Source organism: Hemitrygon akajei, chromosome 5 (assembly GCF_048418815.1).
Source record: "Hemitrygon akajei chromosome 5, sHemAka1.3, whole genome shotgun sequence".
Lineage (NCBI taxonomy): Eukaryota > Metazoa > Chordata > Chondrichthyes > Myliobatiformes > Dasyatidae > Hemitrygon > Hemitrygon akajei.
The window spans coordinates 33,983,216-34,010,118 of NC_133128.1; the positions used below are offsets into that span (position 1 = coordinate 33,983,216).

General features: G+C 43.5%; 1 protein-coding gene across 4 annotated transcripts in view; it reads left to right on the plus strand.

Annotated features, from left to right (window-relative positions):
* The first annotated feature begins 2,251 nt into the window (after positions 1 to 2,251).
* Positions 2,252 to 26,903, plus strand: part of LOC140727623 (NXPE family member 3-like) — a 30,543-nt gene continuing 5,891 nt past the window's right edge. The window contains exons 1-6 of one of the 4 annotated variants that reach the window (XM_073045226.1): positions 2,252 to 2,270; positions 2,914 to 3,018; positions 11,616 to 11,775; positions 16,367 to 17,154; positions 22,629 to 22,717; positions 24,889 to 25,098. In XM_073045226.1, coding sequence (XP_072901327.1) covers positions 11,647 to 11,775; positions 16,367 to 17,154; positions 22,629 to 22,717; positions 24,889 to 25,098 — 1,216 coding nt within the window. In that variant the 5' untranslated portion in view covers positions 2,252 to 2,270; positions 2,914 to 3,018; positions 11,616 to 11,646. Of the gene's footprint in view, positions 2,271 to 2,368; positions 3,019 to 9,867; positions 9,979 to 11,615; positions 11,788 to 16,366; positions 17,155 to 22,628; positions 22,718 to 24,888; positions 25,099 to 26,903 lie in introns of those variants that run through there. The other 3 variants (XM_073045224.1, XM_073045225.1, XM_073045227.1) reach the window with 3 other exon arrangements.

A 26,903-nucleotide genomic window follows, 5' to 3' on the forward strand; every position in this document is an offset into this window, starting at 1 on the left:
CATTCAGAAAGTTAGACACGTGGGACCCAAGGAGACCTTGCTTTGTGGATCTAGAATTGGCTTGCCCACAGAAGGCAAAGGGTGGTTGTACATGGCTTGTATTCTGCTTGGAGGACAGTGACCAGTGGTGATCTGCAGGGATCTGTTCTGGGACTCCTCCTCTTTGTGATTTTTATAAATAACCTGGATGAGGAAGTAGAAGGGTGCATTAGTAAGTTTGCTGATGACATAAAAGTTGGGGGTGTTGTGGATAGTCGGAGGTCACAGTGAGACATTGATAGGATGCAGAATTGGGCTGAGAAGTGGCAGATAGAGTTCAATCCAGGTAAGTGTGAAGTAGTTAATTTCAGTAGGTCAAACTTGAAGCCAGAATATAATATTAGTGGTAAGACTCTTGGCAGTGCGGAGGATCAGTGAGATCTGTGGTCCATGTCCAGAGGACACTCAAAGCTGCTGCACAGGTTGACTGTGTTGTTAAGAAGGTGTATGGTGTGTTGGCCTTCATCAACTGTGAGATTGAGTTCAAGAACTGTGAGGTAATGTTAAAGCTACATATGACCTTAGTTAGACCCCAGTTGGATAACTGTATTCAGTTTTGGTCACCTCATTACAGGAAGGATGTGGATACTGTAGAGAGAGTGCAGAGGAGATTTACAAGGATGTTGCCTGGATTGGAGAACAGGTCTTACAAGAATAGGTTGAGTGAACTTGTTCTTTTTCCTTGGAGCGACGGAGGATGAGACGTGACCTGACTGAAGTGTATAAGATGATGGGAGGCATTAGTCGTGTGGATAGTCAGACTTTCCCCCAGGGCTGAAATGGCTAACATGAGGGGGCATAGTTTTAAAGTGCTTGGAAGTAGATACAAGTGGGATGTCAGGGGTAAGTTTTTCACACAGAGAGTGATGGGTGCGTGGAATGCTCTGCCAGTGATGGTGGTAGAAGTGAATACAATAGGGTCTTTTATAAGACTCTTAGATAGGTACATGGAGCTTACAAAAATGGAGGGCAATGCAGTAGGGAAATTCTGGGCAGTTTCTAGAGTAGGTTACATAGTTGGCACAATATTATGGGCTGAAGAGTCTGTAATGTGCTGTAGATTTCTAAGTTAATGTTCTCCTACAACAAGTTCTGTCACCGGCCTATCTGAATGACCTTATTCCACTCTCATTCCTATGCCTTATGGTCTTCGATGTTTTTTTTAATCGAGAAGTCTCCCAGGATCTTGTATACTTAATGTATATATAGAAGCGCAACTTCTCTCTTCTAATTTCAAGCTGACTGGAGCCCAGACCCTCCAACCATGCCTCACTCCAGGTGTTAGACAAGTACAGCTGGACTTTGTTTCCAACACATTCAATCCTTTCTGTGCTCCAGAAACCAATGGCCAAACACTTGTTCCTCATTTCCTCTGTCCTAGTAATTCTGCACTGTTTATTTAGTTTTGCTGAAATTCCCATATTTTGTCTTATTTGCTAAGTGTGGTGCTTGGGCATCTTTAGTCTCCTGGCATCACTTTTGTCTTTTTCTATCTGTACTCGCTTCCACCTTTCTATGTTAAGTAATCCTTGCTGTTATCTACTTATTAATTTCCCAGCCAACGTCAAAGTAGATACACCACAGGATCACTGCCAATACATCTGCTTGCATTGGTTTCAAACGATGATTCAGTAATGTATTCTGGCTCCCCCTTACCTCTTCTCCTCACCAGCCTCTGGTACCCCTCATCCTTCTCTTTCTCCCACGGTCCACTCTCCTCTCCTAGTCCCTCTCTTCAGCCCTTTGCCTTTTCCACCTATCGCCCCCAGCACCTCACTTCACCCCCCTTCCTCATGCACCCAACTTTCGCCCTCACTCTCACTTTCTAGCTTGTACTTCTTCCCTTCCCCCACCTTCTTATCCCAATTTTCCAGTCCTGATGGAGGGTGTCGAACCGAAACGTCAACTCTATTTTGCTTTCCGTGGATGCTGCCCGACCTGCTGAGCCCCCCCCCCCCCCCCGGCACTTCTGCATTATGTCACCGACATTTAATATTTCATTGCTTTTGCCACGAACCTGCCCGTTTTAATATACGCTGTCCTCCAGAAGGTCGCTACCGTTTTTCTATTTACTATCGGCCAAGTTTAACCGGAACGCAATCTTCAACGCTGTATGCATTATTTACAAACCACGTTTGGTGGAGCGGCTATTCGGATCAGGAAGCTGCAAGAATAGCCGCAGATCTATTAATAATGATGGCGTCAGACCTTGGAATTTAACACCTTTCAATGTATGTAGAGTAATGCAAATTGCTTTGCTGTTATTCAATAACATTTTTAACAATCACAACTGGTTGTGCCGCTATCGCTCGCACAAATTGCGTATGCGCAGGAGCTGATGCGCCGCGTGATCGTCACCGCAGTCAACTGCAGCAGGCTGGAGATTGTTGCTGTTTTGTCCTGTTAGCATTGCGAATGCCCCGCTGGTAAACCAACATCTAGGGATGCGTCTTTTACGTGGCCGTCGTTTAGATTTTTCTTTTGCAGTCGACAATTCATCAAATGTGGAGATTAGATAAAAAATATTTGTGGCTCATGGCTCACTGTGCGGAGAGGATATGTATGGGGAGTGGAGGGAGGCTCTGTCTAACATCCGTCTGATTGGAGGCCACATTGTCAATCATTCAGTTGGAGCCGGGCAGGTTTTACTGGTTGAGCTCCTCTCTCCTTTGGTGGGATTGGGCCGACCCTTGGATGGTTCCACAGTAATTGGTGGATTGGAAACCCAGCACCAGCAGCTTTGGGGGGGATCACGGTCAGTGAGTGCATTGCTCTGCGGACTTGGTGATGGGAGAAGATTTTGTTAAGATAAAGGCATCCTGTTATACTCTGGTAATTCCGCTGCCTTTTGAATTACTTTCTTTCCTACCCGAGGGATTCATAGTTATGAGGCACGGCCAACAGATTCTGGTCCTAAAGTGATTGACCAGGTGGAGTCCAAAGTGCTATTTTTGGGCGAAAGCAAGAGCTGGATTTCTGGTATGTATCATACGTATTTAGATGACTAATTTCCATGTATGAATTGTTGATGTCCTTCCGGTGTTTTAAACCTGCACATAATTTATAATGTATCTGAAAGATTTAGCCACCCCAAGTTGGTTTTAAGTATAATTTATTTATTTCTAGCGCCGATTGGTCTTTTCTGGAATATTTGTAACTGGCTTCCGTGTCTATACGAGAGGTCCCAAACTTAATCCGTTGTAGTAATCGTTGTTCAGTGCTGGCTACTTTCCTGATGTTTAAATCGTCACCATTGGGTACCGTCTAAACTGGTGTCTTCGTTTTCTGTTATTTGTTCAGTAACGTTTTCCTCTACGCACCATAAGTACTTGCTTCCACTAACCTAAAATCTGCCACCCTGCCCCATCTTGTCTCGTCTGTAGTTGAACTTCTCATCCGCCACTTTGTTAGCATGGTGGCTTCCTTGATACATTGCGAGTGGACGTGAAATTACAAACTCCGCTTGTGACTTGTACTCTGCTGTTTTCCCTGTCTCCGGCGTTTTCTCCTGCCTAAACTATGTTTTGATCTTTATGTACTATGTACTAATTCATGGGAGTAAATGAAGGTTGAGCTACCAACCCCCGCCTCCGAGTCCAGATTTCACGTTGATTACTGACGAGAGCCCAATCGATCTATGCTTCGAATAAACGTCGTGGCTGTGTCTCCATTGCCCTCTAGGTTCAGCAATTCCACACATTTCTCATTCTGCATGAATACATCTCTTCCAAACAGCCCACCTTGTATTCTGAATTTCTGCTCCAAGGTTATAGGCTTGTCGTTTAGAGGTAAATATCTTCTCTCCCCCCCCCCCCCCCCCCCACACATTTAGTCTGTTGGGCTTTTTAACAACCATAACATTTCATTGAGATCTCCCATTACTTTTTCAAAGCTCTAGAGAACAGTCCCAGTTAATTAGTCGCTTCTTGTATGGCAAACCCATTACCTTTATGGCAAGTAAACGTTTGTTAAGGAGTCTAGTGATGTAAATAGAATTCTAGATGTGATTTACAACCAAGGTCCAATACCAGTGAAATAATACTTCCTCTAGTCCTGCCTTCGAATTACTCCATTAAAAAAAGTCTTGCATTAGGCTTGCTGCACCTGTGGACTTGTGTACAACACCTGGGATTTTTGAAGGTCAACACCGCAAAACCTCTTAGCGTTTAACAAATCCTGTTTTCTGTTACGTAACTCAAAGTGGATATCCTCACACTTCTGTATTCTATTCCATTTGCCAAGTTTTGCCTACTTAGCTTGCTCCCTCTGTACCTGGAGCCTGGGCTTCTTAACAGTAAAGTCACAGTCAGTCCACGTGGACAGCTGCGTCTCCCGTCCCATTACGCTGAGCACTCACTGGCACCCTCCCAAGGCCGTGTGCTCAGCCCGCTGCTCTTCTCACTGCTGACCCACGACTTTGTCGCAGGATTCAGCTCAAACCGGGTTGTAAAGTTGGCAGATGCCATGGCAGTGGTCGGCCATATCAAGAACGATGATGAGTCAGAGTAGAGAGAGGAAGTAGAGCAGCTGTTGGACTAGTGTGAGAACTAGTGTCAGAACATGTAGAAGACCAGGGAAATGATTGTGGACTTTAAGAAGGTGCAGATGAACTATTCCCCTCTGCACATTCATGGCTGCTCCATAGAGAGACTGAAGTGCACCAAGTTCCTGGGAATTCACATTATGGATGACCTCACTAGGTCCCTTAATATCACCTATGTGAACATGAAGGCACAGGAATGCCTCCACTTCCAGAGGAGATTGATACAAGTAAGGCACTCCCCCACCACCCCCACCCTAACTGAATTCTACAGGAGCACCATTGAGAGCATCCTGACAAGTTCTTATCTCCATCTGGTATGGGAGCAGCCGAGCATCGAACCAGAAGTCCCTACAAAGGACTGTGAGAACAGCTGAGAGGATCATAGGGGTCTCCCTAACATCTATCAGGGACATTTATCAGGAGTGCTGCATATTCAGGGCCCTTAGTATTATTAAGGACCCCACCCACCCATCCAGCATCCTCTTTGACTTTCTACCATCAGGTAGAAATATGTATTAAAACAAGAACGGTTAGGGTGGGGAACAGTTTCTTTCCACAGGTCATTAGGCTTCTGAACTCCCCGCCGCTTTGCGTTTAAAATGTCATTGGTTAATTTGTTCTGCACCCTACAAAATCTGTGCTCGTCACTGTGTTAATTTATGCATAATTCATTTGTAGATTTAATTCTTGCTTTCCCAAGTTATTGTGTGTTATATGTATGTTATGTGTATTACTGTGCTTTACACCCTGGTCCAGAGAAACATCTCATTTGATGGTATACATATATATAGTTAAATGGCAATAAACTTTATTTGCAGCTTCTTGAAACTTAAAACATACCTGGCATAATTTCAATGTCATCAGCACAGATGGAAATTGGAGATTTGACACACTCTATTTTTATGTGTTTAAATATTCAGTATGGCAATAGGCTCTTCCAGCCCAATGAGATTGAGACACCCAGTTACACTTGTGGCCAATTAACCTAGAAACCCGAATGTCTTTGAAATGTAGGAGGAAAGTGGAACATCGGGAGGAAATCCATGTGGTCAGAGGGAAAATGTACATTACAGACAGCACTGTAATAACATCACACTAATTGCTACTCAGCTGTGCTGCCCGTATTTTGAATTAGATTGTAAAAAGTGGGCACCATCACTTGTGTTGCTCAACTAGGCACCACCTGTCAATATTGGAACAGTTTCTTGTTCCTGTTCTTGATGCGTTATTTTTATCTGATTATCAGTTCTCAGTCTTGTCTCTAATTTCATTTTTGCTGATATTTTGTGTGGGATTTGTGTAATTAATGCCTTTTGGAAGTCCAAGAGCACCAGATCCACTTGCTTCCCATATAATGAATCCTCAAAGTTTCCTCAAAGAACCACAACATGGAACAGCGCAGTACAGGTCCTTTAGCTCATGACGTTGTTCCAACCCTTAACCTAGTGCAAGATTAACCTAACCCTTCCCACCCATATATATCTTAAATATATATATTTAAGAGTCTCTTAAATGTCCCTAATGTATCTGCCTCTACCAGCACCCTCACCAGTGTGTTCCATGCACCCACCACTCTCTGTGTAATAAAGGAAACTGACATCCTTCACTGATATCCCTGACATCCCCCATATATTTTCTTCCAGTTACCTTGAAAGCATATTCTTTCTTATTATCCATTGTCACCTTGGCACTGCTTGTCAACTTGATCAATATCTTTTATCTTGTACACATCTCTCATCCTCCTTTTCTCCAAAGAGAAAATGCCTTGCTTGCTCAACCTCTCCTCTTAGGACATGCTCTCCCAAGCAGGCAGCATCCTGAGGAAACAGATTTTTCATGTCCGGAAAGCCACCATCTTGGCTCATGGAAGAACCATGTAAATACACCATAGGAACTTAAGGAGTTGGTCAAACAGCCCCAGGGTGTTCAGTGACATCATGGCTGTTCTTTTCCTGTGATGCCATTTTCCAGCATTATACTCAAATTGCTTTATTCCTCTAATAATTAGAAATCTGTGATCTATGTTTTAAATATTATTGGGGCGGAATTAGGCCATTTGACCTGTCGAGTCAGTTCCACCAGCATCATGGCTGATCCAATTTTCCTCTCAGCCCCAATCTCCTGCCTTCCCTACGTATCCCTTCATGCCCTGACCAATCAAGAATCTTTCAACCTCTGCCTTAAATATACTGTACGTGAAGACTCGGCCTTCACAGCTGCTTGTGGTAAAGAATTCTGCAGATTCACCACTCTCTGGCTACAGAAGTTCTTCCTCTTATCCAGATGTCCCTCTATTCTGAGGCTGTGTCCTCTGGTCTTAGACTTTCCCACTATAGGAAACATCCTCTCCATATCCACTCTATCAAGCCTTTCACCATTCGATAGGTTTCAATGAGGTCACCCCTCATTCCTTTGAATTCTAGTGAATCCGGGCCCAGAGCCATTAAACACTCTTCATATGATAAGCCATTCAATCCTGGAATCATTTTAGAGGACCTCCCTTGAACTCTTTCCAGTTTCAGCACATCCTTTCTAAGATAAGGGGCCCAAACCTGCTCACAATACTCCAAGTGAGGCATCCACAGTGCTTTATGAAGTCCCAACATTACATCCTTGATTTTATACTCTCGTCCTCTTGAAATGAATGCTAACATCTCATCTGTCTTCTTCACCACAGACTCAAATTGCCAATTAACCTTCAGGGAATCCTGCACAAGGACTCCCAAGTCCCTATGTGCCTCAGTTTTTTGTATTTCCTCTCCATTTAGAAAATAGTCAACTCTTTCATTTCTTCCAATATTCTCAATGATTGAGTCTCCACAGTCATTCTGGAAAAGACATATGATTAATTCTAGATTAATCAAGTGTACATTACTTTTCGTAAATCCACCTGGGTAGAAATCCAATCTTTTCTTTGAGGTTCTAATAAGTGAGTCAGCTGATGAGGTGTTTTGGGACTTCCAGAAGGTGTGACACAAGAGATGGATGACCTTTGGATTAGGTGGTTATACCTAGTTGGTGTCATAAGGATTAGTGTTGAGGTCCCAGCTGTTCAGAATCTGCCTCAATAAATTGGTTGAGCAAATCAAAGTTTGCTGAGGATCTAAAGCTAGTTGGCAACTGTGTATGAGTTCTAAGAACTTTCTACAGAGGCACAATTGAGAGCATCCTGACTGGCTGCATCACTGCCTGGTATGGGAACTGTACTTCCCTCAATCGCAGGACTCTGTAGAGTAGTGGTCACCAACCATTTTAAGCCCAAGATCCCCTACCTCGGCCTTAGTAAAAGGCAAGATCGACCCCACATCAATTAGTTACACGCATGCGCACCAGGGCAGAAAAGACCGGAAGTAAAACCCCACAACCCAGAAGTAGAAATAATATATAAATACAGGGGGTACCCACCTTTTTTTTTGCACCGCGGAGTTGTTTAATATCATAATATTCTTGTGGACCAGGTGGGGGAGGGGTGTTAAACACGACCGGAATACAGCGATACTGGAAGCAGGTTCCTTATGTCCAGTCTATTCTAGTTTTCGCGGCTCTCGGCTTCTGTCCCGCTTGCTCACGTTTTTTCCACTGAGAAAACTCAGCGGGTTCGTCTTTAAGTGCTGGGTGCTTGGACTCAGGGTACTGAAGCAGTTTTGAGACATTGCCTCATTAGACAGCCTCCGGGCCTAAACTCAGCCTCCCACCCCACTGCCGCCAGACGCCTTGGCCAGGTGCGGCTGGTCGTGGGTGGGGTGAGAAGACCAGTTTAGGGCCGGAGGTCCCTGTACCGGGGCTGCGGCGGTCACAGCCCGGAGAGCGTGGCTGACCGAGTGGGGAGTGTGACAAAGCGCCCGCTCGCCCTCCGTTGTAGGATCTATTGGCCGACAAATGTTTGTTTCAGTAGATCGCAGCGTGGTAGCTGCTCTGATACTTACGAAACGCTGAGTCTGAATTGGGTCATCTGTGAATATTTTAGCACTGGATTCCCCACAAACATTCAGTGTGTTAAACAGGTTCAGAGGCAGTGCTGCAGGCCAGTAGTGACGGCACTTCCCAACAGCTGTCCGAGGCCAACCGGTGATCCCTGGCACGAGGGTATCACTGCGTTTAGTCGCCTGATGACCTCGCGTGTATTCAAGTTCAACAGTGGGCATGACAGCGAATGAGGAAAGGTGCAACTGACTGATATTGTTTCCTCATGGCCTGGTGGTTGGAGACCAGTGAATTACACTGTGTAGTGCGGGAGAGCTACACGCATGCGCACTGGACAGAAAGAACGGAATTAAAACCCCGCAACCCGGAAGCAATCTCTCAAGAGTATTTGTGTATTTATTTTTCATTTTTTGTCGGGATCAACTGGGAAAGTCTCGAAGATCTCCTTGTTTATTTGTTTCTTGTGCTGTCATGCCATCATTTGAAAAGGAAGCAGCTTTGCAGCCAGCACGAGATTTGTGCTGCCTCATCACGGTCAGTTGGACTGCGCACCCAGGATGCCAGTGCCGCAATCCTTCAACAAGGGGTAACTAGTTTGCTGTCTTCGAGAAAAATGGCTCCATTGTCCCCCACCTCCAGGCTTTCGAGCTCATTCACCCGTCAATTGCTGGAAGTCCCTTTGCTGTTAATGATCTTCTCCAGCACTGGCATTTCCAGGCCATGGTGGTAAGTCGGCAGCAATTGCAGAATTCTCTTATTGCACTGTTCCTGTTGTTAACTCTGTTTGAGCTTCCAACTACTTGGGCTGTGTGTTTCTGTTTCAGTCTTCCTCACTCCTTTCTTGATAGACTGGATCTACAGGTCTCTATTCTTAACACTTGAGGCAGGATCAACCTCTAATCCCTTGAAGGCATGGCGGCTCTTCACCCTGTAAGCAGCTCAAGGGATTGCTCTTTTCCATGACATTGTATTCATCTCAATGCAGGAAATCTAGTTAACTCTCACGATTACCTCGTCAGTATACTGGAATTGGAGCTGGTCTATCATTGTCATGTACTGGGCTTGGATTATTCTTCGTACAGATCAAATCATTACACAGTACATTGAGGTAAAAAAAGGTAAAGCAATAACAGAATGCAGAATAAAGTGTGACAGCTACACGCAAAGTGCAACGCAGATTGACAATAACGTGCAAGATCTTATGGAGCTAAATTGTGAGGTCAGGAGTTCATTTGGTCATACTAGGAACCTTTCAATGATCAGATGCAACTCTTCTAATCTTTGCAGTTTGGTGAGACCATTATTTTGTGTTTCTCTCTGGGTTCCTTAGACATCTCTCTTGCTCCCTTCCCATCATCTAGTTACCTCATCTTCATCTTGCCATCTGAACAGTCATTTGGAACAACCCATCACCATACCAGTTATCACCATCAGGAGAACCGGTACCATTCAAGGTAGAGAAGACAATGAAGGTGAGACAACACCACTGTATATGCTTCTGCTCTTCCTGGTATGGCAGCTGGCATGTCTTGCACTGCTTCTATGCACGTGCACACCCCATTGTCCTAAACTAGAAGCAGATTTGCAGCCTAACAGATAGTCTTTAGCTGACCTCTGTTGCCACCATGTGGTCGGTTATTGGATTGCTGTTTTTTTTGGAACTTACAGTATCCTGCTTAGCTGCTATTCTTCCTGCCAAAAGAAACCACATCAAAAATAAAGGCAGTAATTAGCTATTTTGGATGATACAGCTGTTTGAAAGGTGCTGCTGTAATGGTCTTTGAAAGGACAATCTCTTCTTGCACTGTTAGATTTTACCTCTTTCACTGTCTCCACTCAACTGTGCCGCCCCGCCCCGCGACTGCACTGTGCCGCCCCGCCCCGCGACTGCACTGTGCCGCCCCGCCCCGCGACTGCACTGTGCCGCCCCGCCCCGCGACTGCACTGTGCCGCCCCGCCCCGCGACTGCACTGTGCTGCAAAGCTCCTGGCTGTAACTCCCTGCCCACAGTTACTTGCATCTACCAACCCACAATTGCAGCAGCACTGCTGCCTTTCATGCCTCCTATTCAGCAGATGTTAGAACACAGCTCAAGCTGACACACTGCTTCTGATTCCTCCCTGACCACTTGCCCTTTTCCCTCAGATCATCTAATTCCACTCCTTCCCACCTGCTTTTGCCCGTTTTCATCCATGACTTTCCATGATTTCACCTTCTCCCAACTGGGGAAAACCTTTCCTGATGTTCTATTCCTAAGGAGAATGAATTGGACCTGAACCATCTTCAATTATTCCTTACCCACATCCAGCGACAAAGTTTAAAACTTATGATCTTGTGTCTGGTGCCAATAACTAATCCCTCGCCATTTCCTTATTTGCCTGTTGATGCTTATTTTGCAGTATTTTACTTTTTTACATTTCGAATTCTATAAACTCTCAGCTCCCATCATTTCTTCCCCTCAGGTACAATTGTTCTCATCTGATACCTCCAGCTCCGTTCAATTATGATTAGAAATGGGATCATAAGCCACAGGAAACCCTCTGGTGATTGTCTCTTTTTCTAAGCACCCAGCTTTACAAAATAACTGCTTCTATTCTTTAAATATCCTTCCCCTTCACTCTATCTGCTGTGTGGGGAAAGTGTTTTGCTTTTATTGTGTTTTCTGCGCTCTCTGTCTCTCTAAGAGCAGCCTGTTTCCCATGTGCAGGGTGTGACTCCTCAAGCTGCTAGCAGGTTGACGGTATTGATCAGTTTTCTGGTATCTTTTCCAATTTATAAATCCGTATTACCATCAGCTACTTCATCCATATCTATGTTTGCAGCTGTGTCTTTAACGAATTATAAGTTGACCATGACTCATTGTTAAACCACATTCACCGGTGTTTCCCTTTCTGCCTGTTCGGCTCTAGTGGTTGAATGAAGACTGATTGGTCTAGAGTGACTTGTCCCGACCACGATTGTTTTTAAGAGTGAGCTTGAATACACTGTCATGAAGATGTTGGGCTTAATTTTGTTTCTTGGTCTTTTACTGACAAGGTGGTCCTCGGGATTAAATCAGACGCTGTGAGGTTTCAGTGATTTAATGGTATTTATTCTTTTTCACTTGCAGGTTTACAGAAAGGTGATTATGCATTGGAGTAATGCAACTTTCCAGAATGGATCCAGCTGGAAGACCAATGACTCCTGCCTTCTGCCTACAACGTCTGCTCTTCTTCACATTTGTCCTGCTGACAGTGTTTCTAGTGTATTTCAACTTTCCCAATGCGAAGGTATACTAAATGGTAAATGCTTTCTGACCATCTGGAATACTGCCTCTGCTTTTCTTGGCAAAAAAAACTGCGTGTTCTGCTGATGATTGCTTTTGGTTTTTGCAGTTATAATTTTTGGGTGGGAGTGTGCAGGTAACACAGGCAGGGCCAGCATTTATTACCCATCCCTTACTGACCTTGAAGTTTGTGGTTTGCCACTGCCAAGGGGCACTGCCGTCCCTCCGGTGAAGGTACTCCCACAGTGCTTTTGGGAGGTAGCTTCAGGGATTTAGATCTAGCAATGATGGCCTTTCCAAGTTGGGATGGTGAGAAACCTGTTGATCGTGGCATTTCCAAGTTGGGATGGTGAGAAACCTGTTGATGGTGGCATTTCCAAGCCTGTGGCCCCTGGTAGCAGACATCGTGGGTTTGGAAAGTGTTGCTGTATTAGCCTAGGCAAGTAATGACAGTGCATTTGTAGATTAGTACATATTGCAGGGGCCAACTTCATAGAATCAAAGAACAGCTGTGCTGTGGAAAGAATCTATTCAGCCCACTCTCTGATCTGGTTGATGATACCTGGCTAACTCTCCCCCCCCCCCCCCCCCAGATTCTTATCCACCTGCTTTTTCTTTCTTGAATGCCTCATAGATTCTGCATTCAACATCCTTGCCCTCACAGTGCGTGAAATGAAATTTAAAAAAAACCAGCAAAACAATTTTCTCATATTTATTCAATTCTATTTGCTAATCATCTTCATTTCATGACCCTTGCTCCAATGGGAACAGGTTCCTGCCATCCTCCCTGACTGTACTCTTCAGGATTTTAAAGGCCTCCAGCAGATCCCAGTCATAGCCATCCTTGATATGAATAAATTTCCATAATCCTGGAATGATTTTGGTAAATCATTATCGGCTCCAAAGTCTGTACCTTTTTCCTGAAGTGTCACACACAAAACTGGATAAGACCACAATATATAGGAGCAGAATTAGGCCATTTGGCCCATTGAATCTGCACCACCATTTCATCATGGCTAATCCAATTTTCCTCTCAGCCCCAATCTCCTACCTTCTCCACATTTCCCTTCATGCCCTGACCAATCAAGAATCTATCAATCTCTGCCTTAAATATGTGTAAAGACTTGGCACAGCTGCCTGTGGCAAAGAATTTCACAGATTCACTGTTCTCTGGCTAAAGAAATTCCTCCTCATCTCCATTCTAATAGGATGCCCCTGTATTCTGAGGCTGTGTCCTCTGATCTTAGACACTCTCACCATAGGAAACATCCTCTCCACATACACTCTATCCAGGCCTTTCAGCATTAGATAGCTTTCAGTGAGGTCACCCCATATTCTAAAGAATCCCAGTTCCACTGAAGGGTTTTGGCCTGACAGTACATTTTACCACAGATGTTGCCTGGCCTGCTTAATTCCCCAGCAGTTTGTGTGTGTTACAAGGACTCTCAAGTTCCTTTACACCTCAGTGTTTTGTTTTTCCTCTCCATTTAGAAAATAGTCAATTCTTTCATTTCTTCTACCAAACTAATACACTTCCCAACACTATATCCCATCTGACACTTCTTTGCCCATTCTCCTAATCTGTCCAAGTCCTTCTATAGCTTCTCTTCTTCCTCAAAGCTACCTGCCCCTTCACCTATCTTCATATCATCTGCAAACTTTGTGACAAAGCCTTCAATTCCATCATCCAGATCATTGACATATAATGTGGAAACAATCAATCCCAACACAGGCTCCTATGGAACACCACTTGTCACCGGCAGCCAACCAGAAAAGGCTTCCTTTATTCCCACTCTTCTCACTTTTTGCCTTCTGTCAATCAGCCACTGCTTTATCAATGCTAGTAGCTTTCCTGTGGGCTCTTTAACTTGTTAAGCAGCCTCATGTATGGCACCTTGTCAAAGGCCTTCTGAAAATTCAAGTACACAACATCAACTGATTTTCCTTTGTCTATCCTGCTAGTTATTTCTTCAAAGAATTCCAACCGATATGTCAGACAAGCTTTTCTCTTGAGGAAACCATGCTGACTACAGCCTATTTTATCATGTGCCTCCAAGTACCCTGAGACCTCATTGACTCCCAACATCTTCCCAAATACTGAGGTGAGACTAACTGGTCTATAGTTTTCTTTCTTGTGTCTCCCTCCCTTCTTGAACAATGAAGTGACATTTGCGATTTTCCAGTCTTACGGAACCATTCTAGAATCTAGTGCTTCTTGAAAGATCATTACCAATGCCTCCATGATCTCTTCAGCCACTCTTTCAGAACTCTGGGGTGTACACCATCTGGTCCAGGTGACTTACCTATCTTCAGACCTTTCAGCTTCCCAAGAACCTTCTCTCTAGTAATGGTAACTCCACACACTTTATGACCTCTAACACCTGGAACTTCCACCATACTGTTAGTGTCTTCCACAATGAAGACTGATACAAAATACTTATTCAGTTCATCCACCATTTTGTTGTCCCTCATTACTACCTCTCCAGCATCATTTTCCAGCGGTCCGATATCCACTCTCACCTCTCTTTTTTACACTTTATGTATCTGAAGAAACTTTTGATAACCTCTTTAATATTATTGGCTAGCTTACTTTTGTATTCCATCTTTGCCTTAATGACTTTTGTTTGTTCCCTTCTTTTGGTTTTTAAAAGCTTCCCAAACCTCTAACTTCCCATTAATTTTTGCTCTATTATATTCTCTGTTTGGCTTTTATGTTGGCTCTGACTTGTTAGCCATGGCTGTGTCATCTTGCTTTTAGAATCCTCCTTCCTCTTTGAGATGTATATATACTGTGTCTTCCAAATTGCTTCCAGAAATTCCAGCTATTGCTGCTCTGTCATCAGCCCTACCAGTGTTCTTTTCTAGTCAATTCTGGCTAGCTCCTCTCTCGTGCCTCAGTAATTCCTTCTACTCCACTGATGCATCTGACTTTAAGTACCTAGTTAGTGGCTGATACCATACTGTATGAAGGTTCGTCACAACCTTAGACCATAAGACATAAGTCCAGAATTGAGCCACTTGGCCCATCAAATCTAATTCACCATTCCACCATGTCTGATTTATTAGTCCTCTCAACCCCGTTCTCCAGTTTTCTCCCCATAACCTTTGACACCCTGACTAGCCAAGAACGTATCAACCTGCACTTTAAATATACTCAATGACTTAACCTTCACAACTGCCACGGCAGTGAATCCCACAGATTCACCACCCTCTGGCTAAAGAAATTCCTTCTCATCACTGTTCTAATTGGACATCCCTCTGTGCAGAGACTGTGTCTTCTGGTCTTGGACCTGCCTACTATAGGAGACCATTTCCACATCCACTCTGTCTAAGCCTTTCAATATTCAATAGGTTTCAATAAGCTCCCCCTCCCCACCCACCATACTTCTTGCTTCTATAATTTATGCCTCCAAATTATAAAGCCCATGATCCCATCTGCATCGTTTAATTATTTCAGTTGAATTTTGTGAGGGATTACCTAGAACATTGGTGGGAGGCATTTGATCGGACACTTCTGCAAGGTGCTTGATAAACCTCCATGAGAAAGATTTATTGTCTATTGGTAAAGGCAAAGTGCAGAATTGAACTAAATATCGGCAGAAAGCAAAAGGCAGTGTAACTCCAGGTCAGGGTCTTCAAAAGAACCCTGAAAAGGAAAAATAAAGATATATTAAAGTTGGAAATACTGTTTCCGAAGATGCAAGCAAAGGAGTCGCTGTTTTGCGCTTTTCACCATTTAGGTGCATGGGCTGCTGGGCATTAGTGAACGAAGATAATAGTGATGACAAACTGTTACTCATCAGTCTGCTGCAGTATGGTGTGCTGTTCTGGTCACTGCATTTACAGGAGGAACTTCACAGTGCTAGTGATGGTGCAGAGGAACTTGAGGGTATTGCCAAGGCTGGAGAATTGAGAAGGGACCATCCCGACTATGGTCCTTTTGTGGAGTGACTGGTTTAATTGAGATGCTCAGAATTATGAGAGACCAAGACAGCAAATAAAAACTACCTGATATCTTTAGTGGAGAAATCAGGAGATAAACATCTGATTGTTACAAGAATTAGAGTGGAGTTGAGTAAATACTATTTGCTTCAATGAACAATGAGGGTCTGAAGGAGTGGAAACGGTATATTCAAGAGTTGCTGGATGAGCACGAGGAGCAACAAGCTGGTGGTCTATGTCCACGTGTTGGGAAGTGGGATTAACCCAAGGTCTGTTTTCAGCTGGCAGGAACACCATAGGTCAGGTGGTTTCCTGCACTGTAAAATTCAACGATTCTGTAAAAAGAGCATGGCATGGTGTTCAGGAATGGGAAGCACTTGAATAAATCTCCTCAGTAATTTGAGAATGATAAATACCATAAGAATTTTCATGTCTGGCAGTTTTGAGGGACTGTTTGGCTAAACTCCGAGTTCTCTAGAAGTTATCGGGCAGATTTCCATTGGTTGATTTCCTCTCCTTGTTAATCCTGAAGTAACAATTTTGCTTTTGTTTCAATCCGAGAGGGAGGTACTTTGGTGTGTGTGGGAGGTGGGTTAAAAACATGAGTGTGAAAGGGGCAGTAAATGCGGTCAATAAAATTATTCTTTCTGCAGTTGAATATGTACACAGTTTCCGGATCAGAGCCCCAGTGGAACAGATGGCCATCTCCAAAGTTTTATTCCACAGTACAGCAAGGAGTGGAAATGCAGAGGACTGATTGGGTACACAGGCTGTTGCAGTTTGGTTATCAGAATCACACCTTCACCCCCGAAGAACGACTGGAGGGTTCAGTCCTGTTGAAACTAATTGAATGGCCAAAGCCTCCCGCCCCTGCCGTGCCCTTTCAGAAAAGCAGTGACCCATCGCGTGCTCGCTTTGTTATTTTAAATTCTGGAAAGACTTTCTACGTTGGTGATATGCTGCAAGTGATGCTTCGCATGTACGATTATGAAGGAAATCCAAAGCAGTACGGGGGTGATTACATCCTTGCTCGGATCCACACCCCAGAGTTAAAGGCCGGTTCAGTGGGAAAAGTTATAGACAACCAAAATGGATTTTATTATATAAATTTTAACTTATCCTGGCCGGGAAAAGTCCAAGTATCTGTTTCCTTGGTTCATCCCAGTGAAGTGATCCAAGTACTTAGGAGACTACGTGAGGAACGGCCGGATAGAGTAACTTTTAAAAGTGCCTTCAGATTTGGGACTACCTCAGAGACCACGATGTGCAATCTTCACTTGCTTGAAACAAAGCCACTCTGTAATTTCACTGATTTCGGGACTGGGGAACCTTGGTTCTGTTACAAACCAGCAAAGCTTCCCTGCTCTTCTCGCATCAACCATTCAAAAGGAATGTATGTGAAAGGCCTTTTGAAGGAAGATGAGGCAATTTATTTCAACAGGTTTGTAGCTTGTGTTACTCCTATTTTGCCTCTTCAAATTCTGAGCAGAGTTATGATGTGACTCAGTAAGGGGAAGGAAGGCAAGTCCTAGCACTGGTTGAGCAAGGAGCTATTAATATTTCCTGGAGCATGGTAATGTAACACTACAGAAATGTGCATTCAAAGCCATTTTAATCTAGTAAATCTTGTGATTTTATGGAAGTGTTAACATATAAAATTAGACTCTAAGCCATATCAGCACATAATGGAGCATATCAACAAAAGATTGTGGTTAAGAAATATGTTTAGGGATATTTAAGAGTCAGAAATTTGGGGAAGGAATTCCAGAGCTTGTAGCTGTGGATAAGAATGGCAGCATGATTTGATTCCGGGATCTACGTGAATTGAACAATAATGGATAACTCTTAACCATATAACCATATAACAATTACAGCACGGAAACAGGCCATCTCGGCCCTTCTAGTCTGTGCTGAACGCTTACTCTCATCTAGTCCCACCGACCTGCACTCAGCCCATAACCCTCCATTCCTATCCTGTCCATATACCTATCCCATTTGACTTTAAATGACAATACTGAACCTGCCTCTACCACTTCTACTGGAAGCTCATTCCACACAGCTACCACTCTCTGAGTAAAGAAATTCCCCCTCGTGTTACCCTTAAACTTTTGCCCCCTAACTCTCAAATCATGTCCTCTTGTTTGAATCTCCCCTACTCTCAATGGAAAAAGCCTATCCACGTCAACTCGATCTATCCCCCTCATAATTTTAAATACCTCTATCAAGTCCCCCCTCAACCTTCAATGCTCCAAAGAATAAAGACCTAACTTGTTCAATCTTTCCCTGTAACTTAGGTGCTGAAACCCAGGTAACATTCTAGTAAATCTTCTCTGTACTCTCTCTATTTTGTTGACATCTTTCCTATAATTCAGTGACCAGAACTGTACACAATACTCAAAATTCGGCCTTACCAATGCCTTGTACAATTTTAACATTACGTCTCAACTCCTATACTCAATGCTCTGATTTATAAAGGCCAGCATACCAAAAGCTTTCTTCACCACCCTATCCACATGAGATTCCACCTTCAGGGAACTATGCACCATTATTCCTGGATCACTCTCTTCTACTGCATTCTTCAATGACCTACCATTTACCATAGAACATAGAATAGTACAGCACATTACAGGCCCTTCGGCCCACAATGTTGTGCCGACCCTCAAACCCTGCCTCCCATATAACCCCCCACCTTAAATTCCTCCATATACCTGTCTAATAGTCTCTTAAATTTCACTAGTGTATCTGCCTGCACCACTGACTCAGACAGTGCATTCCACGCACCAACCACTCTCTGAGTGAAAAACCTTCCTCTAATATCCCCCTTGAACTTCCCTCCTCTTACCTTAAATCCATGTCCTCTTGTACTGAGCAGTGGTGCCCTGGGGAAGAGGTGCTGGCTGTCCACTCTGTCTATTCCTCTTAATATCTTGTACAGCTCTATCATGTCTCCTCTCATCCTCCTTCTCTCCAAAGAGTAAAGCCCTAGCTCCCTTAATCTCTGATCATAATCCATACTCTCTAAACCAGGCAGCATCCTGGTAAATCTCCTCTGTACCCTTTCCAATTCTTCCACATCCTTCCTATAGTGAGGCGACCAGAACTGGACACAGTACTCCAAGTGTGGCCTAACTAGAGTTTTGTAGAGCTGCATCATTACATCACGTCTCTTAAACTCTATCCCTCAACTTATGAAAGCTAACACCCCATAAGCTTTCTTAACTACCCTATCTACCTGTGAGGCAACTTTCAGGGATCTGTGGACATGTACCCCCAGATCTCTCTGCTCCTCCACACTACCAAGTATCCTGCCATTTACTTTGTACTCTGCCTTGGAGTTTGTCCTTCCAAAGTGTACCACCTCACATTTCTCTGGGTTGAACTCCATCTGTCACTTCTCAGCCCACTTCTGCATCCTATCAATGTCTCTCTGCAATCTTCCACAATCCTCTACACTATCTACAACACCACCAACCTTTGTGTCGTCTGCAAACTTGCCAACCCACCCTTCTACCTCCTCATCCAGGTCGTTAATAAAAATCACAAAAAGTAGAGGTCCCAGAACAGATCCTTGTGGGACACCACTAGTGACAACCCTCCAATCTGAATGTCCTCCCTCCACCATGACCCTCTGCCTTCTGCAGGCAAGCCAATTCTGAATCCACCTGGCCAAACTTCCCTGGATCCCATGCCTTCTGACTTTCTGAATAAGCCTACTGTGTATGTCCTATTTGGATTATTCCTACCAAAATGTAGCACCTCACACTTATCAGTATTAAACTCCATCTGCCATCGCTCAGCCCACTCTTCTAATTGGCCTAAATCTCTCTGCAAGCTTTGAAAACCTACTTCATTATCCACAATGCCACCTACCTTAGTATCATCTGCATACTTACTAATCCAATTTACCACCCCATCATCCAGATCACTAATGTATATGACAAACAACATTGAACCCAGTACAGATCCCTGAGGCACACCACTAGTCACCAGCCTCCAACCTGACAAACAGTTATCCAACACCACTCTCTGGCACCCATCCAGCCACTGTTGAATCCATTTTACTACTTCAATATTAATACCTAACGATTGAATCTTCCTAACTAACCTTCCGTGTGGAACCTTCTCAAAGGCCTTACTGAAGTCCATATAGACGACATTTACTGCTTTACCCTTGTCAATTTTCCTAGTCACCTCTTCAAAAAATTCAATAAGATTTGTCAAACACGACCTTCCACGCACAAATTCATGCTGACTATTCCTAATCAGACCCTGTCTATCCAGATAATTATATAATTATCCTTAAGTTCCTTAAGTTGGGGATCTTAATGGGGAAGAGTGGTACCATGGAGTTGCTGAAATGGAGTCATCCAGGTCATCCAGAATCAAGACCCAGGTTCTGTGTCCTTGTCCAGTCTCTGGCTCGGAGTCCAAGCCCAGGCTCGTAGTTCCCAGTTCCTTGTCCTGGTTCCGCTATCTTGTTTAAGGAAGTTTAGTGTTTTATTATTTAGCATTAGTTCAGGTTTTATTACTTTGAGGCTTCCCAGTGAAGAATTGAGAGTTCAATGACCATAAACCACTTTCGTTCACCTTCATTGCAGGTGTTTTAAATTGTGACATTAATTGGGACAGATTTCCTGTGTGTTTCTTAGATTGGAATCATTGGGTTAAATTCATGAATTTGAATTAGTTTCAAACTTGAGGGTTGCTCCCTCACTGGATGTTAATAGAGTTAGGTGTGGTACCATGTAGTCAACTTCATGGATTTACAAAGTTGTTGAGAACCTAATGTAAAATTGACTAGCATTAAGGAATATACTGCAGAGAAGAGACAGAGGGTCCGATCCATAAGATAATTCCCATTGCAGCGTTGTCATGGGTTATGTTTAGCAGAAGAGATTCTCTCCAGAACAGACACTCTTGTTCTGTACCCAACTCCAGAATTTTGATTTCTTTTCATCTCCCTGCCTCCCCCACCCCATGATCTGTGAATCTTGACTACCCCCCCCCCCCACAGCCGTTACTCTTTCTGTTTCTTTTCTGCCCAACAAAGAATCTCATTGACACAAAGGACTGTTGAGCTGAAAACCTACTGAAATAAAATGCTAAAGCCAGGGAATCTCCTCCCTGCCAACCCCACTGAATAAACTACGGCTTTTGCCTGTTTTAACCTATTTGTAGGGTAATATTCAAATGAACAGTGCCTTGTAAATGTATTCAGTCCCCAACACTTTGTTCACATAAATGAGTATTACAACCAGGGATTTTGATCAATTTAACTGAGAATTTATACTTGTGAATCACATGTTCCTTATTTTTCCACAGTAGACCCTAAAAAAGACAAGGAAAATTGTAAGGCATAAAAAACTAAAACTTAAAAAACTGAAATATCAGCAGCTCAAACGTATTCATCCCCCCCTCCCTTACTAAGTACTTGGTTGAGCCACCTGTCACAGATATTACAGCCAGAAGTCTTTTTAGTTAAGTCTCTATTAGCTTTGCACAAAGTGATGGAACATGATTTGTCGATTGCTGCTTGCAAAAATGTTCAAGCTCTGTCAGGTTAGTTGGGGAGCGACAGCAGACTTGAGGTCTTGCCAGAGATGTTCAATCAGATTAAGGTCAGGACTCTGACTGGGCCACTAAAGGACAGCAGTGTTCTTCATTTGAAGTCACTCCATGGTTGCTCTGACAATGTCCTTTGGACCTGTGCTGTTAAAAGACAAACTTCCTTCCCAGTTTAAGCTTTCTGGCAAAGGCTAGCAGCTTTTTATCCAGGATTTCTCCATGTGTAGTAGCGTTCATCTTTCCATCAATGCTGTCCAGATTTCCAGTCACCGCTGCTGAAAATCATCCTCATAACATTGTTTCTTGATGAGCTGCCGCATGATGTTGCCTCCACCATACGTTACGGTAAGGACGGTGTTACCGGATTGATGCACGGTGTTAGATTTATGCCACATGTACCACTTAGTGTTGAGAGAAAGTTCCACTTTAGGCTCATCCGATCACAAGGCCGTCTTCTACATCTTCACAATATCTTCTTCGTGATGCTTTGCAAAGTCTTTATGGGCAAGGATAGACTTTTTATCAGCTAGGGCTTCTTCCTTGTCACTCTTCCATAAATACCCTTTATGTGCAAGGCGTGGAGATTATGGAGCCAGCTCGGCCATTGACTTCTGAAGCTTGCTCAGAGAGACTGTTGGCATCACAGTAGCCTCTCTTACGAGTGTCATTCTTCAGCAACTAAGTTTAGAGGGGTTGCCTGAGCTAGGCAGTGTGGCTATGATTTTGTATTTTTTGACTTCTTCATGGTGGATCTCACTGAGCTCCACAATATGTTCAGTGACATTGGGATGATTTTGTACCCTTGCCCAGATTTGTGCTGCATGATCATTTCCCTGACTTGCCTTGAATACTGTTTAGTTTTCATTTTGGTTTGGTCTGTTGAAAATCTACCTTATAGTTGGACCTTAAAGAGTAAGGAGCTATTCATTGAAAACGGTGATCCTCTAATGTTGCACACCAACAAATTGGGTGCATTGGTGAGGAATTATACAGTATTGCACCTGAGGAAAGTTAACACAGTAATTACAAAACGCATGAACACTTTTTCAGCCTCACAATTTTGGTTTTTAAAATTGTTGACAGGTTTTAGAATTTTTCTTTTGATTTGACATGATGCACAATGTTTTGTAGATCAGCTCAAAAAATCCTACTGCAATGTATTTTACATTTATACAATGAAGCAGTAAAATAGTTGTGGGGTCTGATTACTGTACCTTGAAAAAGTTTAGGCATTAAACTAATCTAAAGAAATGGGCTATGGCTTCATTAAATGTTTTTTGGAAAAATGCAGTATGGGTTTAATTTTTATTATGTTGGTAGTGGTTAACGATACAATGTGTTTTCCTACAGGGATTCCAACATCATCAAGAAGGCCTTATTACCCAATATCCCAGGTTACATAACAGTCAAGCCGTCCCCTCATGCAGGGAAAGTGGGAGGTAAAGTTAATGGAACCATCAGATTTTCTTTTAAACATAAATATTGTAACTGGGCTTTGTTGTTCAACTTAGGAATGTTGTGTCAGCCAGTCAGGATGGTGGAATTGAGAGCAGGTTCTAGAGAACACTGGGCAGAGAGGTTTTTCTGACAAACACTGGTGTGGGTCGCGGTCTTTTTGGCGAGAGCAGGGAGAAGACAAGAGGGAAGATGGCTGAGGATGCCGTCCCTGTTGCACAAGGTGCTTTGTGCAGATGAGTGGCTTCAAGGACGAAGGACCAATACTCATCTGGGGGAGTCAGTTTGTTTGAGATTGATTTTGAGCGACATTCAGAAGGTGATGTGTGCTTTCACGTGGGTCCAGCGTGTGAGATAAAGACAACTTCAAGATGAGCTCCAACTTGTGTGCACATTCTGACTGGGTTAACTATAATGGGCCCTTTTTCTTTTTTTTCTTTTTTGTACTAACTGTTCAATAAAGCTGACATTTGTAAATATTCTTTATAATTGTATGCAGTGTACAGTCTGTTATTTCTTGCCAATGGCTAATTGCGTGAGTGTAGTATTTACACAGTATTCAGTCAGATCGGGGTTCAGGTGGTTGAGAAATCCCAACTTCCCGGTTTTGGTGGGACCCAAGTCATACCGACCACAGACATAGGGAGTCTGAGAAAGGTGGTTTTCTCACCGCTGAGTCCAGTGGCTGTTAATGAGGGGCTCTGAATCTGACCCACCTTTGAGAACTGTGACTCGTAGCTAGTTGGCAACATTTGCTGCTTAGTGCATATTGAGAGTAGTTTTTTGATGGCTGAATACAAGGAAGAGTGAGGAGGGTGGGTTAGCTGGTCTGACGCTGACTGCTTCCTGCTGATCACTACTGTGACTGTTGAGTTGGTGTTGGGCAATGCCAGGGATGAGGTTAACCCAGCATCAGGTCTGGATCCTGTTGGAGCTGCTGACCCTGTGAGGAAGGTGCCCGAAGGTTGCCCAAATCTGATGCTGCCTGCCATAACAGTGAATCAGGCACTCTCTCAAATCCGAGTCCAGGTAGTGCATCGGACCTGGTAAAGAGACACAGCTGCTGGATCTCCCTATGCAACTGTACACTGTTATAGCCCTCTCACTACTCCCGGATAGTTGAGATTCCAGCCTTGCGAGGGGTTCCAGAGCTGAAGGTGAGGGTGGGTGTGGAATTGTCAGTGAGTCCTCGCAGAGAATTGGTTATTGCCTTCAGAGTGGAAGTGCTTCTCTCCCATCTTCACGTGACTCCAAGCTGATCTCCCACTTAGCAGGCCTGGCAACGCACAGTCCACATCAGCTCCCTCATGAATACTTTTGGATCGTGGTCCTCTCCAGAGATTTCCAGAGCAGAACAGACGTGGCCATTCCCTTCTGTCACAACCAGTAGCATTTGTAGCTGAATTGAATGATGCTGCAGAGTTCACTTGGACATATCTGCTGAGGTAATGCTTTTGCCTCATTAATGCAATCATTGGAGATCAGAACATTTGTTGAACATAAAAGCATAAGTAATAGGAGCAGGAGTCGGCTATCTGGCCCATCGAGCCTGCTCTGCCATTCAATAAGATCATGGCTGATCTGGCCATGGGCTCATCTCCACCTCCCTGACTTTCCCGCATAACCCTTAATTCCCCTAAAATCTATCCAACTTGGTCTTAAATATATTTACTGAGGTGACCTCCACTGCTTCACTGGGCAGAGAAATCCACAGATCCACCACTCTCTGGGAAAAGCAGTTCCTTCTCATCTCCATCCTAAATCTACTCCCCCGAACCTTGAGGCTCTGCCCCTGCTTCACATTTTGCAGCGTGTGCATGTGGGTCTCTACCCTGCAGTGGCTGGCTTGTTGTGGGCAAAGTGCGCTTACGGACTGAAGCTGTGGGGTAGGTAACTATTGAAGGACAGTCTCTTTGCTCTGGTTTTAACTTGTGCTGGTATGGAGTTCATGCTCAGTATGGTGTCAAGACTATTGAAGTGCTGTTGCATGCCTGATGGGACCATCTTAGATGCCCACTCTTTGCCGGTGCGCCATGTAGTAGTATCGATACATGTCAAAAATGGAGCATACAAGTCTCCAGTCATTAATACCTTTGCTATGTAAAGATATAATGCATGTCAGATCTTGTATCATCTGAATTTTCTTTTTAAACAGTTGGAGTTTCCCAAGAATGTACCCGGGGAAGGCCAATGTTATCACCTTCTGGCTATTACTATAATGACCAGTGGATGTCAACGACCTGCAATATCTGTCGCTTTGACACTCCTGCAAAAATTACAACCTGTCTTCATGGGAAAAAAGTTTATTTATTTGGAGATTCCACAATACGTCAGTGGTTTGAATATTTAACTTCATTTGTGCCAGGTTAGAATTGTATATGAATTACATTTTGTATAAAATTGTTTAAAAAGACATGTAAATTAAACATTAAAAATTCTATTGAATGTTTAAAATGAGCTTGGATACAAAATTGAAGATAAGGAGCATAAGAAGTCGGAGCAGGAGTAGGCCAGCTGGCCTGTCGAGCCTGTTCCACCATTCAATAGGATTATGGCTGATCAGACACGAACACATCTCCACCTTACCTACCTTTTCCCCATAACCCTTAATTCCCCTACTACACAAAAATATATCCAAACTTGTTTTAAATAAATTTACTGAGGTAGCCTCCACTGTTTCATCGGGCAGAGAATTCCACAGATTCACCACTCTCTGGGAAAAGCAGTTCTTCCTGATCTCTATTCTAAATCTACTCCCCCGAATCTTGAGGCTATGTCCCCTAGTTCTAGAAAAAGGCAGATAGAAAAGTGTGGACATGAAATCTCCTGAGACTGAAGTATTCTGTGGTAAACATGCAGATGTATGAAGGAGGAGTGGATATGAGCCATTTAGCCCTTCAGGGTGCTCCTTCATTTAATAAGATCGAAACCGATCTGACTGTGGCTTGTGATAACCTTTCTCGCCCTTGCTTATCAAGAATCTATCTAAAATTTCTTAAAACTCAGACTGCTTCCACTAGTTTTGAGGAATGGTGGATTCAGTCTTTTCAAGAAAGTCACAAAGAATCTTGAGAGGAAAAAAAAACTTCACAGAAGAATATTGTAAAAACCCTGTTAATTTCACGTATTGAGGAAATCTGCAAAAGTGGCAAACTTGTTATTTGGAAGCATTTTGAGCTAGCATTTTGCTTTGAATATTACACAGTAGAGTTAAAGACTGAGCAATCAAGCCAACATAATTTTAGAAACAGAAAACCTACAGCAAAATACAGGCCCTTCGGCCCACAATGCTGTGCGGATCATGTACTTAATTTAGAAATTACCTAGGGTTACGCATAGCCCTCCATTTTTCTAAGCTCCGTGCAACTATCCAGGAGTCTCTTAAAAGACCCTATTGTATCTGCCTCCACTACTGTCGCTGGCAGCCCATCCATGCACTCACCACTCTCTGCATTAAAAGAAACTTACCCCTGACGTCTCCTCTGTACCTACTTCAAAGCACCTTAAACCTGTATCTTCTTATGGCAACCATTTCAACCCTGGGAAAGAGCCTCTGACAAGCCACACGATCAATGACTCATCATCTTATACACCTCTATCAGGTCACCTCTCATCCTCTGTCATTCTAAGGAGAAAAGGCTGAGTTCACTCAAACTATTCTCGTAAGGCATGCTCCACAATCCAGGCAACATCCTTGTAAATCTCCTCTGCACCCTTTCTATGGCTTCCACATCCTTCCTGTAGTGAGGTGACCAGAACTGAGCACAGTACTCCAAGTGGGGTCTGACCAGGGTCCTATATAGCTGCAACATTACCTCTTGGCTCCTAAATTCAATCTCATGGTTGATGAAGGCCAATCCACTGTATGCCTTCTTAACCACAGAGTCAACCTGTGCAGCTGCTTTGAGCATCCTATGGACTCGGACCCCAAGATCCCTCTGATTCTCCACACTGCCAAGAGTCTTACCATTAATACTATATTCCACCATTATATTATATATAATATAATATAATATTATACCGTTAATACTATATTCCATCTGCCATTTCTCAGCCCAGTTTTATTGATGTCCCGCTTTAACCACATTATCCACAACACTCCCAACCTTTGTGTCATCAGTAAACTTACTAACCCATCCCTCCACTTGCTCATCCAGGTCATTTATAAAA